General features: G+C 38.3%; 2 protein-coding genes across 3 annotated transcripts; one reads left to right on the forward strand and one right to left on the reverse strand.

Moving 5' to 3' along the window:
- Window positions 1-874: 874 nt before the first annotated feature.
- Window positions 875-5,604, reverse strand: LOC114746671 (PP2A regulatory subunit TAP46-like). Its single transcript, XM_028934912.1, has 9 exons — window positions 5,286-5,604; window positions 5,063-5,185; window positions 3,857-3,943; window positions 3,622-3,726; window positions 3,271-3,432; window positions 2,390-2,425; window positions 2,230-2,301; window positions 1,576-1,856; window positions 875-1,306 (listed from the first exon to the last, which is right to left on the reverse strand). The coding sequence occupies exons 1-9, from the start codon at window positions 5,379-5,381 to the stop codon at window positions 1,063-1,065; spliced, it is 1,206 nt and encodes a 401-aa protein (XP_028790745.1). The 5' UTR covers window positions 5,382-5,604; the 3' UTR covers window positions 875-1,062.
- A 1,712-nt stretch (window positions 5,605-7,316) lies between these two features.
- On the forward strand, window positions 7,317-10,210 carry LOC114746670 (myosin heavy chain, cardiac muscle isoform-like). Of its 2 annotated transcripts, none has more exons than XM_028934910.1 (4): window positions 7,317-7,354; window positions 7,531-8,570; window positions 8,673-9,499; window positions 9,663-10,210. In XM_028934910.1, exons 1-4 carry the CDS (start codon window positions 7,335-7,337, stop codon window positions 10,005-10,007), a joined length of 2,232 nt encoding a protein of 743 aa, XP_028790743.1. In that variant the 5' UTR covers window positions 7,317-7,334; the 3' UTR covers window positions 10,008-10,210. The 2 variants fall into 2 exon arrangements, with proteins under 2 accessions (XP_028790743.1, XP_028790744.1); XM_028934911.1 differs by having other exon boundaries at window positions 9,644-9,748.
- Window positions 10,211-11,846: the final 1,636 nt, after the last annotated feature.

Genomic DNA, 11,846 nt, shown 5'->3' on the forward strand with positions numbered 1-11,846 from the left:
CTAGCTCCTCCTTCAGTGATCTTGTATGCATGGAGCGCGCGAGGACGGAAACCTCAGGCTTTTTTTTTTTTTTTGGATATTATGATATGATCCGGTTAATGGAATCCTCTCAAGTTTTTATGATATCCGTTGGATAGAATCAATTAATGTCTTTCCAAGGCCCCGTCTTTCAGTTTCATATACTCCCAGGTTTCATTCCGGTTTCACACGAAAAAAATTAAGGGAAAGATTATTTGAAATCTCAAAGGGGTAATAGAATTAATAAATTTTTTTAATGATAAGTAAGCAGAAATTGAATGAGTTACAATGCAAATTATTCACCAATAAATATAGCAAATTGGATCATGGTAAACATGGTGATATTCATTAGCATCACCAAATCCCAGATCTGTCGGTTTTGAAATTCGTTGGTTGAAATTCTTCTTTAAATCATAGGACTACGCGTTACATTTGAAGGTTAAAAACAAATTTATTGAAAGAGATGAATGAAGAGGAGGGCAAGAGAATTTTTGGAAAATCGAATAAAGTGAACAATTAAATTAAACGTTATAAATGAAAACGAATCAGCTGAAAACAAAGTCTGAAAAAATCAAGCACAAATGCTCTCTTCGAATACAAAGAATATAGGTGTTTTTTTTCCCTTTAAATACCAGTAAAGGGCACATATAATCTCGTTGATGAAAAGAATATAAATTTGTCAAGAGATGTAAATTTGTAAATCTACATGAAATGAAATTGCCGGGCCGGATTTTTCTTTTTGGAGGGCGGGGGAAAGAAGAAAAAGAGGTAGAAAATGTAAATCCATACGATGAGCCCATCAAAATACCACGCCAAAATGCGTGGAAAGACTCGAGAAAACGGTTTTGAAGTGGGATTCTCGAACTCAGAAGGAGATTATAACACATTTATTGGGGTTAAGCTTAAAAGCAATTGTTACACTGAGATTGAATTATAGGACCTTATCCACAAATTTCGAGAGCAAACCGACTAGAGAAAATATGTGACTTCATTATAACTAAAGATGACAGCATGGAACAACCAAACACAGTAACCGCCTAAAACTTAACCACAAGGTGTGAGTTTTTTATTGCCCGCCCCTCGAGGGTTATCATCTTTCCAGTCATCCCAAGCTCTGGCCTTCTCCTGTGCAGCATCATCATCTTCATCCTCTTCCCCAGGCCTCAACTTCCCATCCTTGTACCACGATGAATTGGCTTCTTCCATGAGCCTCGCATTTCTCTCTTGCCATTTATTCATCATCTCCATTTCCCTGAGTCCAGCTTCCTCAATACTCATGGTTGGCAACCTTTCACAAAATAATAACATTCCACTAAGCGTCTTAGGAAATATGTAAGCACGGTACAAAAGTCCATAACATTTTGGCAAAATGCAAAAATAATAATATGCCACACAGATGGTTGCAAATAGAAGGGGATATATTAGTAACCGTAGCCTTCATCCTTGAAAACAATGATGATGATGATCGAAATTGACCTTCTTGCCGGCATTGTTTAGAGCTATATTTTCCTATCCCTAATATTTTCAATTTATTTGTCAAAGAGGAAATATAAGTACCTATAACCAGGTTGGAAAACCTGAGCCGCCATTCTTTCCCTCTCACTTGTTAGGCTTCCATTAACAAGACTGGCAGGTCCAAATATAACTGGTTGGTGTTTGTGATCATGTGCCTGAGTAACCTTTGCTCTTCCTTCTAGAACATCTTGAGCAAAAGTGGCGCATGTGATAGGCTGCGCTGGTTTAATGTACTGTGCACGAGTTGCAGCATCCCGATGCCAAGCCTCTGCTTTTTTTGCACGTTCATCAAGAACATCCCTAGAGAACTCCTTGTCCCCATCCTAGGCCACAGAAAAATCAAAAGAAATAATTAATAAAAAGAGCAATGTGAACCGACAAAAACCAATGTTCCTAATTTTGTTTTCACACGAACGACAAAACCAATCCAATGGAATCAATTATTTAATTTTCAAAAGCTTGAATGCTCATTCAGAACTGTGTCATTCAAAGAAAGCAAAAGGTTATCAGGATCAGATATCAAACGTGCTCTAGCGGAGTGTTCTACTTTGCTACAATGTCGAATGACATAAGCAAAGAAGTCTACACAATACTACAATGCCTTCATAGTGTATAACATCATTAGATTGTGACTCCAGCCTATAGGGTATCTGATTGTGCTTTGGGAAAGTTACCAGTCAATGAGTACGTTACTACCTTGGATTGTCTCTCCTTTATTGCCGAAAGCATCTCTTCCTCTTTCTTTAACATTTCTAGCAGATCTAATGCCTGAACATGGCGAGAAAAAATGAGAACTGGAAAGACACAATTTTGATATGTGGAATAAAGCAACAGAAGTATGAATATTGAATCCAACCTTATAGATTGCCAAAGATATGGTAGTAAACCATGCCTGCAAGGAAAAAGAAGAAAATCAATATTACTTTGAGAAACAACGGGTTTAGAAAACCAGAACAAAGCAGCAGTATGACAGAGATGCATCCATTACACAGAGATTGCTGAAAATTTGCATTTTGAATCAGTTATTTTTTAAATGTGATAACGCAGATATTTGTTTTCTACAAACGAGCTGAATAAGACGCGTGCGCACACAGAGATTGTAAACCTGAACCAATGAGGAAATATCCCCCATTTGTGCTCACTCCAACGCTTGGGGAAAAAGTAACCTGATTTTAAGCCCATCTAATGGAGACTAAATGAATGAAAGGAAAGATTATGATCAATTTTAAATGGCAGTCAAATATATCTGAGGAGCATACTGTGCCTTCAATGTTCATTTTTAAAGGATAAAACCTTCTACAACAATTGTCAAGCCAGGAGCCCCTCATCATCTTCCAAAATGAGTTGTTTATACAATTCAATGTAGACAACTACAAGAGCCCAGTTTCGTCAATAAAACCTTTTCTTTACACTCTAGGGTTGAAAAGAGAGACTCTTCCGTACAATCTGAGGCAGTATATTATCTTTTCAGGCTAAATTATTGAGACTAGAGAAGGAGGTAGCAATATGCTGATTCCAGAGAGTAAGGAAAAACCATTTTTTTAGGGGGGTGGAGGGCCCAATGGCTAGAAGATAGAATACAATCATAAGAGATCCATAAACCATCAATGACAATTGAAGAAAATCAAAATGACTAGCCCATGGAAAAGTTTTAAGTATGAATTTAACAAACTAGAGCAGAAGCTCCAGAAGAATAGTGTCATTTACGCATAAAGCACAAAGGATAGAGATGAAAACCTCTCTTTCTTCTTCTCCATCGTCATCCAATGCTTCTTCTTCTCCTGTCTCAACAGGGGTGGAAGATGCAGCAGCTTTGGTAGAACGGCCACGTCTCTCCTTCCTCTCCTTTATTTCCAGCAGCTTTGACTCTGCTGCTCTTTGACATTTAAATCTAGCAATCTACAAAAGAGGCCCCAAAATCATTAAATTACTGGTAAACTTCTATTCTCCATTATATCACAGAGTACATTTTGTTTAGATTTGCTTGTCCAATTCACATTAAAAGCAGGAAAAAGTTTAACAATACAAACTGTGTGTTAGTGTTAAACCTCGTTGATCATGTCAGACCATACTTTAATAAAATCTTACCTTTCTGGCCCTCTGATCAGCAACAGATTTTGGGGCCCCTTGCTTATAACATTCTAACTCTTCTTGTGGAACAAGCTCCATTGCTTCACAAAATGAGAGAAAATCCTGCAGAATGTTATTCTTAATAAGTTTTATTGAAAGACGTTAACTAAAGAATAAAGTTAATTACATGGACCTCTGAATTCCTTCTTCACTCTTTTGTCTTTGTCCCCTTTATGTGTCAGTAAGTACTAACCTTTAGCTTTGCCTCGGAAGCCTTAAGAATCTGTATCCTGTCATCCTGAGCTATTTTTTCAGTCAACTCGGCTAGATAAAATGGCACCTAAGGGGTTATTGTGAAAAAAGTTATTTGACGAAATCAGCAACCTTGCTTTAAGTAATAAAGCTTAGTTCATCAGTCAACTTCAACGGCTATGCCTTAAGAGCTGAAACAAATTTTACTGAATGATGCACATGCCCAACTTTAAACCCCACCCCCCCCCCCCAAAAAAAAAAAAAAACCACACACACACACACATCCTCCAAGAAAATTGACATAATCAGAGGGGGAATGCATAATTATATATATGAAGGAAGAAAAAGTAATCCAATTTGCCAGTACAAATTATTCAGCATCCTTATGAACGTTGCAGAAGAGAAAAGAATCAAACTACCATTTCTATGACGAAACTTAATCCATTAGAAATTCCACCTCTATATCATGTAGGAAACTGTGAATATAATCTAAGCGCATCGCGTAAATACTTTAACAACAAGGTATTGGTTACCACTTCAAAGGAAAACGAAGATTGCCCTAAATTCCTAGACCAGTTGGACGCAACCATTCGAACAAGGAACTTATAAAGATTGAACGTGAAGTTCAGAAATTCATCATATCCCCTTCTATCATAAACCGTCAAATAAGCCAATGCCAAGATCATTTCAAAATAAACTATTTTCACAGCTCATTGTGCTTCAATTTGGCGTTCCTGATAAACGACTTCTTAGTGCATAACTTTTAAGTTTCTTCTTAGATACAAGTAATATCTTATATGCCATACTATTTACCTTCTTTCAACATGTGCAGAAAACCGAAGTGAAAAACTTAAATATGTCACCCGATTTTCTAATTATTTATCCAAAGCAGAAATATGATTTTTTTCCCTCTTCATGTTCCAATGAGTTAAACAAAAAAGATCTGTAAGGTGAAGACGGGTAAGCATATCTTTGTTCCTGGTTTGTACTTATTGTTGACGGACATTTATATAAAACTAAGACCAGGAAGAAAACAATAAAAGTAGAAATTTTGAAGACTCATTAGTGGAAAATAGTAAGCTTGAGAACAGGAAACCAATCAATCAAAATTGAAAATGCAGTGAAAGAAACGCGTCCTCTGGTGAAGATTCGACAGTAGATTAGTCCATGAAAATCGTAATATTAGAGAGCTTTAATTACCACTTACGAGAATATACTTAAGACTCGTGGTACTAATATCATCTTTGGTCTCATTAGCCGAGAACAGACCCAGCTTATTTATCATGTCCTCGCACTTCCCCAGGGCCTCGCAACCTTTCCTCACAAGCTCCTGAACAAACCCCACCATCAAACTAGCAACTTCTAAAGAATAACGTGTCCAAGTCGAACTAGAGAATGAAACAAAGACACAAGTGTTAGCGCAGGCGTACCTGGTCAGCCCCAGACTCCGTTGCTGTTGTGTGAATCTTCCGGGCTTGCTCAAAGAGAGATGGTAGTGGTATGTCCTCCATTATGCATTCAACCATTGTGAATCAATCAAAGTAGAAAGAACAGCCGTATAGGAAAGCCTAATAAGTCAGATTCCCTCAAAATTCTGCAGGTGAAATTGAAAAGAAAGTAGGAGGAGTTTGGCGCTATTCTGAAAGGCGTGCTTTCCAGAAAAATGAAATTTCGGAGGCCAGAGGAAGCAAAAGTTCAAGAAGAAGAGCGAAAATGGTCGATAAACCCAGAGAACTCCAAGCCCCGAGCGTGGCTATTGAATGCGGAAGGGTGCACGGCATAAGCAGGACGCCCTGCGCATAAATCATGCCACCTCAGCTCATCTACTGTCAGAGAAAAAGGAAATCGATGTTTACGAGAATTCAACTCCTGTACTCCAAGAAATGTGACATTTATGCATACACACAGAATTTATAAAATGGACGTGACAAAAATATAATGTGAACTTGGTCCATAATTAATTTCTTAAAGCAGTATTCGCTTTTATGGATATTGAATACTTTAAGAATTTGAGTTAAAAACAAAGTTATGTATATTTTTTAAAATTATAAAGATATATAGCATAAGGCAGCCAACAAACATTTTAGTTCTCCACACCTTTAACAAATTAAGCCGCGCACTGCTACGTTTTATTTTATGGCCTGGATATCAATAATCAATCATATCGTGCATTGATTTATTTATATTTCTTATTTTTACCTTGAATACCACGTACTGGTTAAACAAGAGAAAGCTCCATGTTTGTGCAATCCAGATGAAGAGTCGAGTGGCGAAAGCGTAACATGCACAGCATGCTTGGCATTGCCATGGAATGGACGAAAAACCAGGCTTCTTTTGTGCGGAAACAAAGAGAAGAGGCTTCTTATTCAGCCATGTTAGCCGCAAGCTCTTCCTGATACAGATAGTGATGTTCTTCTACGACTTATCAGGCATGTCGTATTCCTCCTCAAGCCCTCCGTTTACCTTGTCCAGGCACAATAATTCTACATCTGATGTGTCTGTCCTCTGCGGAAAAGCCTTCTTCTGAGTTCCCCAAGTCCATATATGATATGGTTTTTAATTACATTCTGTCCTGCTTGTCGGATACTTGGAAATTAACCTCTTCACTTCTGTCACTGACCCTGTCTTCCATATCTTCATATAATAATAACATGTACGTAATAGTATCCGTCCTCAATAATGAGATGTACTATCTATCTTTCTGTGCGGGGAAAAGAAATGGACCCATCACCCGTGCGGCCATTGAAATCTCGTGTCAAATCAGGATCCGAGCTAACCAGAAAAAAGCAAGCACGGTATGAATACAAGTCAATCTTCATGGACCCAGTACACCCTGTTAAAAATTCGAGATCCGTGGTGGGAACACTGCGTACGACTTTGTGTTCCTCCGCCACTAAATTCCCATGTTAGGATTAATTGTCATGTGTCATACTGGTTGGATTAATATGTCTACCCTCCACCTAACCCAGAGAATTATTTTACTGGCAAATTTAGTATGTTTCCATGTTTGCTTAGAAGTCTGAAGAAACTAATGATAATCGCCGCCTGTGCGACGTTGTTCTCTCTCTTTGGCAGAAAGGGTTCACTCATCCCTGACCCTGAGGAAAGTGGGAAAGAAGAAAAATACAAGAGTCCAGGGAAACATGTGGGGCTAATATGGGTCACTCTCTCGCTGAAAAACTGGGAAGTGGGCTCAAATACATCATAGCTTTTCTCATATTCCGTTAACGTGATATCGCTCTTTCAACTGAATGTTCAGTCTTACACGTGTAAACATCCATTGTTCGGCCTTCGCTCAACCCATGCCCATTCATAAACGATACCTTTCACATCACATACATTGGTTTTCCTGTTTGGTCTTTCATGTCGGATTAACATCTCTAATAAAATATACTTCTGAAGCCACATATTCTCTTCCCTACTGCTGTCCATGAGATTCTGCAGGTTGAAGCCACATTTTCTTTTCCCTACTGCTGTCCATGAGATTCTGCAGGTTGCTGTAAGTTCTTCAGTGATGGTTATCATCTTTCTTTGCACTCTTCGTTTTTTACTACTGTTTTACATTGATGGAACGGGTAAAATATAAATAGTATCAATTATTGTATCAGAGATACTTGCTTCTCATTTATGATCCATTAAATCAAAGTCTTTCTCAATTACGATTTTGTGTTTCAGAGCCGAAAAAGCAAATCTTGTGGTGATGGGTGAGAAGGAGATCTCTGGTTTTGACATGAATGGGTCTGACAACAAGAGTGGTGATACCGTGTACCCTTTGTATTTTGGTGTTTCATGTGCGCTTTTTGCACTCCAAGTTCTCTCAAAACCTCGCTTTGAAATTGAAAGGTGGTGTGAGATTCGTAATATCATGCTTCAAGGAAGTGCACGGCTTTTAGGGTTGCTTGTGTGGAAAGTTCAGAAGCAAAGTCCGGATGGGGGAGACTGCGAACTCAGGAGTGCCAAGAGAGAAATTGAAAACTTGAGAAGTCTGAGACACGAAGATGCCAAAGCCAACGAGAAAGTTGTGAGCATCTTCGCTACACAAGAACAGAACTGGCTAAGCGAAAGGAAAATGCTACATCAACACATTGGGGCTCTGATGAATGAACTCAGGATTCTTGAGAAAAAGAAGGAAGAAGCTGCATCTGAATTAAATAAGAAATTGAAGGAAATGGAGGTTTTGGTAGAGTCTAAGGACAAGGTGTTGAAAGAAGAGGAGCAGAAGGGGACGGAGCTCGAGGAGAAGTTGACAGAGGCGGAAAGAAATGCAGAAGAGTTGAGAGAAAATGCCAAGCGTGAAATTCAGGAGCATTCATCTGGGCTCTGGAAGCAAAAAACTGCCTTCATCGGAAAGTTGTTGGAGCAGAAGGAGGAGTCAGAAATGATGATCCAGAAACTATCAATGGAGGTTTCAGAATTGCACAAGGAATTGGAACGGAAAGGCAGGATTTTGTCGGCAATGTTAAAGAAAGCTAAGCTGGATGCAGCAGAAAAGCAAATGCTAATAAAAGAGGCTAAATTGTCAAAGGCTAGAAGGAAACAAGCAGAACGAGAGACAGAAAAGTGGAGGGCAGTCACAGGTGGAAGATATAAAAGACATTCACTAAGAAGCATGTTGGTTCGCTTAGGTTCAACAAGGCTGCAACACGTTTCAAAAGAACCAAAACATTTTTCTCACTTATCTGATCACTACCTGCCCAAATCTTATGAGGAATCGGGTAAGAACTGAGAACAAATTACTCTAGATTTCTACTTGAACCTATATTATTCGTGTATTTAAAAAAAAAAAATCTATAACTGTAGCTTCTATCTGTCTGTAGATATTACCGGTAACGGGAAGCATTTGGAAGAATGGGTAAAAGCGGAGGCCCAAAATTATGCAGCTATGATTGAGCAGAGGCATCAATTAGAGCTTGAAGCTTTTGCAGAAGAACTGAGTAATAAAGCTGAGAAAATAGAGGCATTTCAATGGCAATTGTTGAGGATGGAATTAGAAACAAAGAAGCTGCAGTCCCACGTGAGAGGATTAATCAAGGATGTCGCACAGCTCAGACATGATAAGATGAAGTTGGAGACAACGCTGTTGGAGAGAGACAAGGAATTGACTTCCCCGAAAGAGAAACTTGCATTACAATTGAAGTCTCCAGACTGCTTCAAACATAACTTGCTGTTGCCTTCACAGTCATCAGAGCGAGCTGAAGATGCCATTTGGTCCGAAATCAAGAGAAAATCAGTTGAGAAAGAGCAAGAAATGAAGGAAATTTCGATGGTGGAATACTGCGAGAAGGAAGCGCTATCAGCAGAAATGGAGGACAGTCTTGTGCAGAAGAGGAATCTGAGTGAAGTAGACCTTGATGCTGCCGAAAACATAGCGTCCACCAGCCAGAGCTCCAATGAGACAAGCCATTTCCCATGGAAAATGGATCTTTATGCTGTTGGAGTGTTTTACAAGATCAAGAGGCTAAAGCAACAACTTGTTCTTGTTGACAGATTGATAGGACGGCAAGCCAGGGGGGGAGAAAAAGAAATTAATGATGACAGCAACATTGACATGAAGATTTATCTATCATTGACTTCTGTGCTGAATAAACAAGTTCAGAGATACCAATCCCTCCAAGAGAAGATGGACAATCTTTGCAAACTGATGGTAAAAATCATTTTTAAGTAATTTTGTCAGTTTCAAGTTATAATCCATTCATAACTCTACATACAGCTCCTTCATCTTCCAATCAGTTAAAGGTCACAACATCTTTAGTGATTTATTTTCTTCCTTGATTGGGGTAATTCTCAGATGTTATACATTGTTTCAGCATGAGAATAACCTACATGCAAATCGTGGGGATTTGAGTGCTGCAGCCACCAAGGGTAAAACAGAAACACTGGAGCAATTCCTAGAAGAAACGTTCCAACTGCAGAGATGCATAGTTGCATCAGGAGAGAAATTGGTGGAAATTCAATCCAGGATGGTTCCTGGGTTCGCAGGGGTGGCCAAAGAGATGGAGAAAAGTTCTGGAATTGACGCGAAGAGATTTGCCCATAGTATTAGAAATCTACTGCAGGAAGTTCAAAGAGGCCTTGAAATTCGGACAGCTCGAATAGTTGGAGATCTTGAGGGGGCACTAACTTGTCAAGGGATGATGAGGTTGACAAGATAGCACTGGGAAAGTGGGAACCTTTTTTGTTCCTGTGGCGCTTCACATGATGACCTTCGTGTATTTATATGTCTATACTGATTTCTTCAGCTTTTTTTTTTTTTTAACCAGGATTTCTTTGGCTAATAACATGGTAGTTTTGTACAGAGAAGTCACAAACAGATACCCCTGGAGTTGTAATTTTAAGGCTTTTTCTTTCTATATTCTACAATGTGTTCCATGCAGCAACTAATGGCTCACCAAGTTAAACATCAAGGCAAGAGTTCATCCTCCCATGAAGTTAGAGAAATTAAAAGAAAAGTTCCATTGAATCGCTTCATTGGTAAGTTTTTAAATCTTTAATCACATGACAGTGACCATAAAAGTCTCTGCTTACCGCATATCTGTCTGTTCCAGAATCAATAAACTATAACAATCTAAGGTATGTGTTTGTGTTTATACTGTGTGTGTGTGTGTGTGTGTGATATAACGATTTTCTCTGTGGGACAGTGTGAAATTGTTTTGGTGGAGTGTTCATTTTGCAACAGTCACCATTGGATGAAGCAAATTTAAGAATTTAAAAAAGAAAAAATGTTGGACGAAAAAGAGTATTAAACCAGGTTTTGTGGATCCGAAACTGTGAAAAGCAGTCACTTAGCATGTTGACTGTCAAGCTCCCACGTCCAGTCACGTGTGTCTGTCTCGTCCAGACCAACGATTGTCGAGGATGAGAAGATGAAAACTGATCAGAAGTCAACTGTTACAAATTATCTCGTTGGGATGAAAAATAAAATCTAATACTACCTCCGTTCCTAAAATCTTATTTAATTTTTATTTTAATCTTAAATATAAGATCTTAATTTATTTTGTCTCTTATATTTATTTATTTTTTTCAATGTAGTCATTCTAATAATGATAGTTTTGACTAATACACTTAATTAGTAATGATATTTTAGGAAAGACAACACCCATTTATTACAAATAAGTAACTTAGTTTCTTTTCTTAATCTCTTTAAATTAATTATCTGGCTCTTATAGTTAAGACTGGAGGTAGTATAATATATAATTAAAAAAAATTCATTTGAAAAATAATAAATATTAATAATAGTGATATGAGAAATAATTAGATACTCCATTGTACATGTTTTTACATTTAAAAAAGAAGCAAATTTTCCCTCGTGCTATCACCTGGATTATTGGTAAATTTTAATATTTTATACGTCGAGTCGGGGCAGCACAATAGATTCAGCTTCTTTTGTTCCTTTTTTCGAAGGGGAAAAAAAAAAGCATTCATTCAGCCAGATCAACAAATTAGCTTTGAAGTTAGTATCTCAAATCTACTCACCCACAGCTGTAGTGGGTGGACAGGCGGGCGCGTGCATTGTGAGATGAGTAGCCGCATAATTAGGTGGATGTCAATTTCAGGGCTGCCCCTCCTGCTCCGATAGGTGCACATTGAGTCGATGCTTTGTTGACTTGAAATGAGAGAGGGTATGCATTTATTATTGGGCATTTGAATGAAAAATTGAAAATTGTGCTCACTCATTAAAATGTCGCTAACTATTTTACTCAAAAGAAATTAAATGGTGCGAAAAGAGACAAGTCAGTGTAAGGCAGTGCCACGTGTATGTTCCACATCTCTCCTGTATATCTCTCTTAGATTTGCAAATGACTGTTATTCCAAACGGAAGAAACAAAAAGATTTACAGGTGGCTGTGTTGGATTTTAGCTACTAATTAACCCGCAGCCTCAACTCAACGGTTTAAACTCTCAACTTCGTGGGATTGGATGATAAATTGCGTATTGTTGCCGTGGTCGCCGGCATCTTGTGTGATAGTGGGGAAAGAAAAGAAACATTCATAA

This window comes from Neltuma alba, unplaced genomic scaffold (genome assembly GCF_004799145.2).
Source record: "Neltuma alba isolate B1F8T4 unplaced genomic scaffold, ASM479914v2 tig00005084_pilon, whole genome shotgun sequence".
Lineage (NCBI taxonomy): Eukaryota > Viridiplantae > Streptophyta > Magnoliopsida > Fabales > Fabaceae > Neltuma > Neltuma alba.

What these genes read in the sequence shown, in the direction of transcription:
- LOC114746671 (XM_028934912.1), bottom strand. Translation starts at nt 5,381, where the DNA reads ATGGTTGAATGCATAATGGAGGACATACCACTACCATCTCTCTTTGAG. An exon ending in CTGATCAGAGGGCCAGAAAG is followed by an intron (nt 3,433 to 3,621) that starts GTAAGATTTTAT and finishes CCTCTTTTGTAG; the next exon opens with ATTGCTAGATTTAAATGTCA. An exon ending in ATGGAGAAGAAGAAAGAGAG is followed by an intron (nt 2,426 to 3,270) that starts GTTTTCATCTCT and finishes TTTTCCTTGCAG; the next exon opens with GCATGGTTTACTACCATATC.
- LOC114746670 (XM_028934910.1), top strand. Translation starts at nt 7,335, where the DNA reads ATGAGATTCTGCAGGTTGCT. An exon ending in ATGAGATTCTGCAGGTTGCT is followed by an intron (nt 7,355 to 7,530) that starts GTAAGTTCTTCA and finishes TTTGTGTTTCAG; the next exon opens with AGCCGAAAAAGCAAATCTTG. An exon ending in CAAATCTTATGAGGAATCGG is followed by an intron (nt 8,571 to 8,672) that starts GTAAGAACTGAG and finishes ATCTGTCTGTAG; the next exon opens with ATATTACCGGTAACGGGAAG.